A 5,269-nucleotide genomic window follows, 5' to 3' on the forward strand; every position below is an offset into this window, starting at 1 on the left:
GTGTTGGGAGTTTTTCATCTTTAAATGATAGTACAATAATTAATTTAGGAAATAATATTTTTTAAATGACCTGACGATTCCTTAGTAATCCACTGTGCGTGAAAGCTATAACCTATTCGAAAGAGACACTTTATTTGCAGTGATCGATCACTCAGATGTAAACGCAGACAGCAGATAACGCCAATATGTCGATGCTTTGTGATAATAGCAGAGAAGAGGTTGAGATCAAGTTTTACCAAAAGGCTATTTTAATTTTCTTCATGGATGTTCCTCTGGGCTGCATGGAATTTTATTTTCTTTAGTTCTGCAATCTCTCAGTAAAACAAAAAGAAGGGAAGAAGGAGGAGCTGTCTAAATGTGCCCCACTTTCACCCTTCAGAGCAGACTGTCAGCAGATGTCAATATTTTGTAAACTACATTTGGGATAAATGACTTTATCTTTTTTTTTTCTTCGTGTAACGTGTTACTATTACTGGTATATATATATATATATATATATATATATATATATATATATATATATATATATATATATATATATATATATATATACCTTAACTGATTTTATTTGTTTATTACCAATACTTATAGCTAAAAAAATACTAAAAAACGCAAACAAACAATACACTAATGCCGTAAATCAATTCCACCATATTATCGAATTTATTATTATTATTATGATTATTATGATTATTAATATTATTATTATATTATATCATTATTATTATTATTATTACTAGCGGTAGAAGGCATTAGTAGTGTTGCTGCACTTATAGAGAAAGACTATTTAGATGTATATGTATATTTGGATATTTATGATCATAAATTACGAGCTGAAATTTTCCAGTTTATGTGTGTATTTTGTTTCTTTGTCTGTTTGAAATTAACTAGTAAAAAAGAGGACTGTTACCTACACGCAACGCCGCTGCAGATGGGAAAAATATAAAATATTAAACATATGACATTAATTGTCCTTAGCGGGCATAAATACTAATGAATAAGTCTAAATGTGTTTTTATTGTATTGCACACAACGCAGACACTGATTCTTAGTTGAAAGAGAAAGCTTTTACCTGGTCACACTAATATAATAAATCGATAGATTTTTTAAATGTGCCTAATTTGAGCCAAACAGTTCAATAGAATACATATTTAATTTTTAAAGTGATACTGAGTGCGCCTATCAGCCATTTTTATGTAAGCCTATCCTCAGCCGACCACGCGCCGCTGTTAATAGTGTTATTTTCTTTCTTGAACAAGCTGTGAAAAAAACTCCTGCATCATAACCAATGTGGCACTTTCATGTCGTGTTAGGTTCACAGATTTGTTTATTACTGATTGCTCGCCTACTGCCAGCAGTGGTTGCTATAATAGCCTAAAGCATACAACAGATTACTTCATGACCACTTAATTATTTAAGAAATACAACTTTATTAAGAAATTGACAAACCTAAAAAAAAGGGAAAGTGCTAATTAAAATGAAACATGGCCCCAACATTAATGAAACATAACTAATCACATTTATATATATATATAAAAACGATATTTAGAAAGAACAAAATCTGACACTGGCTGGCGTCACTTTGGAATTTACATCATGTAATCAAAAAGTATGAAAAGCCCTGAATTGTTTTTTTTTCTTTTGGTAGTTTGCTGGATCTCTACCCACACCTTTTAAACCTAACAAAGTATCCAACTATAGCAGGAGGTGAAGTATCACCGTGCAGGCCTTTCTCGGTGCAGCTTACTAAGAAAGCCAAAATTAGCTCTGATTTAATCACACATTAAAACTCTGACTTCATTAGGACGTCTTTCGGCAGTAAGCCGAAGGAAAGCTGAGACAAATCATTACGCACACCAAAAATACAGCTGGACCGATGTCAGCAATGTCTATCCATTCAAAATAATCAGTTTTTCATTTCACAATTTTGATTTTACAATACCGAGTTATGGCCATCAGTCCAAGTGTAATACAGGCGCACGAAATGGCTCCCAGAGGTTGTGCTACCTGATGAATGAGCAGCCGATGACTCCTTTACATCCTGTTTCCATTTCATAAAACTTTCTCAGCATCACCTCGTGCATATAGCTCCCCGTCGGCATTTAGATGTCAGCTTGGAACCGAAGAGATCTGAGTCAGAGTGGTCTCTTCAAAATACTGTCGGCTCTGTTTTGAAATCACAGGAATTACCTCTCTGTCTCTCTCTCCCAGAGTCTTCATTTTTGCACGGACCAGTTGGTAAACTTCAAATATCAATCCTCGTGTGTAACGCCGAGTGTTTGGTCTCGTGTTCCCAGTATGAGCAGTGCATCATGGAGAGCTCCGCGGGCTGGCGGGAGCACGCGAACTGAAGGCCGGCTCCGTTACTGGAGGAGACCGGAGGTGGTGCCGCGGTGGCAGGGCTTAGCTGCTGGGTATGATGGGGATGGTGATGGTGACTCATGCCGTTGTAAGAGTTCACCATGCTGGGGAGCGCCATGCTCTGCACCCGGGAGTAAGGGTTATATGATGAGGGGGCTGACAGCCCCTTGACGTTCACTGGACTCACGTTGCCGCTGGCCATCTGACAGGACGTGTAGGGCATCGGAGTGGGCGGCTGGCCCAACGACCAGGAATTGTTCATAAAGCTAGACTGCAGGTACTTGGGTGGAGAAAGGTAGCCATAGCTGTCCCCTCCGAACAAGGCCTTCCCCGGCTGGAAGTGCGTTGGTGGGGGTCTGAAAGGCCGCTTCATCCTGCGGCGTCGCCTGTAGTTCCCCTTCTCGAACATGTCCTCACAGGCTGGGTCGAGGGTCCAGTAATTCCCCTTTCTCTCGCCGCCGCCCTCCCGCGGCACCTTTATGAAGCATTCGTTAAGACTCAGGTTGTGTCTGATGCTGTTCTGCCAACCTTTCTTGTTCTTCTCGTAGAAGGGGAATTTGGTGATTATATACTGGTATATGCCGGACAGCGTGAGGCGCTTCTCGGAGCTCTCCCGGATAGCCATGGCAATGAGAGCGACATAGGAGTACGGCGGTTTCTGGGACGGATCCGGCTTCTCGGAGACTTTGTCCTGAACCGGCTCCTCTTTTGGGCGCTCTTTCTCCTTGGTCGTGTTGGTGTCGTGGATCATTAGGGCCATTGCGTCATCCTCTGGGTTTTGGTAAGTGGCCATCATTGCGCACACACCAAAACAAACAAGTCCAGTCTAAACTTTGAAAAGAACACCTTTCTGACGCTTCTGTCTCGATCGGTGAAATGCTGCGCTGCAGAATCTCAGGATGCACCAGTGAGTCAAAAACTGTCCTCCAAATTGCGCACGAAGAAATCTTAATTGTAATTTTGCGGATCAGTACGTGACATGCACCAGACCTTCCTCTCTCTTCAGCTGAGATTTTTCTAAGCTGTTTTCTGATGGACGCGCAACCCAAGTTTTGGACTGTGAGTCAGTAAGGCCAGCCCTTTCCCCTTTTTTTCAGGGCCGCTGACAGGCTGCTTTCGCTCTAGCGCTCTACACCGAGCGACGTAGTGCTTTGTGATTTGTGCGTATTTTAGTTCCGCCTTCCGTGGTTCCAGTCAATGAAAAAACGAGCTCTTCTTCACTTGTTGAAAATTGTATTAATCAGAAAGGGTTCAAAATACTAGTAATAATATGCGCGATAAACACCTATTTACAGTAAAATGCAGGCATAAAACACTGTAGGAAACCTGAAGCAGTTAGTGAGTAATGAAAATAGAAATACAGGTATTCGTTGAAAGAATGCAATTATGCTTATAGCTAGTGAATTCGTTGCTCAAAATATTATATTAACATGACTGACTCTGCTGTTTGAGTCAGAAAGGAAGCAAGCTTTTCAGAAAAAGGGGTGGAAAATATTAATAATAACAATAACAAAAACAGATAAAGAAATGTTCCGAAATATGTCTTTGCGCAAAACAACCCCAAAATTAAATATTTGGAACAAACGTATTCCAATTTTCAAAGTAATTATGTTTAATATATCTATATTTTTCCACGTTTGAATGTGAAATATAAAATTTCACTTTTTCTAGTAAATTCAATATATAGTCCAAAATATACAATCTAGTCCACACATTCTCACCAGAGTCATGCATATTTGTAAAGGGCTGTAGAGTCCACATAATTCTTACAAAATCCGGATAGCTAGTGGTGCTTAATTAGCTCACCGCGGAGAGGGAAGTGCGTGGTGAAGTATACATTTCTCTGGCCACCCATGAGGGTCCCCTCGGCTTTCTCTGGGAGTGTATTTCCGTGCTTTGGGAGTCTTTGCAGGTGGAGCAGCATTGCCATGTGTGTCATCACCCTGCACCCAGTCTGCAGCCAGTCTGCAGCAGCTGAACCGCGCTGAGAGCCAACCATCTCTCAACATGCAATTACCGCCGACTCACACTTTCGAGAGTTACGACGCGTTGTTATTTCTTGTTCCAATGTCTTTTTCACGTGTTTACGACGGACAGCACTTCCCGATAATCTCTGCACCGCCATTACAGGTTTACTTTGCAAGTATATGGTTTGGTTAAAACATGACATCATCATGTTAATTAATACAAATATTATTTAAGAGTATACACTAAGAATTCCTACTTACTTGTCCGTAAAACTGTAAAATCGTTAAAAAAGATACTTGTGCAAAGAAACGGCCCTAAATGAGAAAAATCAACCCTGTCTCAGAGAAATCACTTTTGAATTTGAAATATCAAAGGCTAAATGCTTATACATGGAAGTTAAGTTACATTTTAAAAAATTATAGGTTTATTCCCATTGCACTTGAAGGTATTGCTTGTACTCATTTATACACTCTATATGTAGAGTGGTTTGCGTTTGTGCAAATAAAGTAGAAATCACAAAAACAAACCTTTTGTCCCGGCCGTTAAATGTTTAGGTTTACCTCGCGATTCCATGACTTGTTTAGTCTTCCTTTATTGTTCCACATTGTTCCTCTGTTTTCTGCTTCTGCACTCACAAAAAAAAAAATTGACGGGGAGGGGGGGATCGTTCATATATATATATATATATATATAAATAAAAGCATTACAAAATATAGCCCATTGTTATCGCTTTTAATTATGTATTGTAGTCCTCTAACCCTTTCAAACTTCCCCGGTGGCCCCTGTGCAGCACCCGTAAAACCCTGTATCTCACCGCTTCTAGGCTAAAATGCTAAATAGCAAAACTTAATCAGCAATTTCTTTCAAAACGGGTGTGCTTATTTAAATATAGCCTTTTGATAAGGTAATTCCAGAGTCTGTAATCTTTGTAATCTATGAC

At 39.6% G+C, this 5,269-nt stretch overlaps 1 protein-coding gene across 1 annotated transcript; it reads right to left on the minus strand.

Annotated features, from left to right (window-relative positions):
- Positions 1-1,417: 1,417 nt before the first annotated feature.
- On the minus strand, positions 1,418-3,470 carry foxl2a (forkhead box L2a). The gene has a single exon (XM_082502930.1). The coding sequence runs from the start codon at positions 3,155-3,157 to the stop codon at positions 2,246-2,248; it is 912 nt and encodes a 303-aa protein (XP_082359056.1). The 5' UTR covers positions 3,158-3,470; the 3' UTR covers positions 1,418-2,245.
- Positions 3,471-5,269: the final 1,799 nt, after the last annotated feature.

Source organism: Aulonocara stuartgranti (assembly GCF_965226115.1).
Source record: "Aulonocara stuartgranti genome assembly, chromosome: 14".
NCBI lineage: Eukaryota > Metazoa > Chordata > Actinopteri > Cichliformes > Cichlidae > Aulonocara > Aulonocara stuartgranti.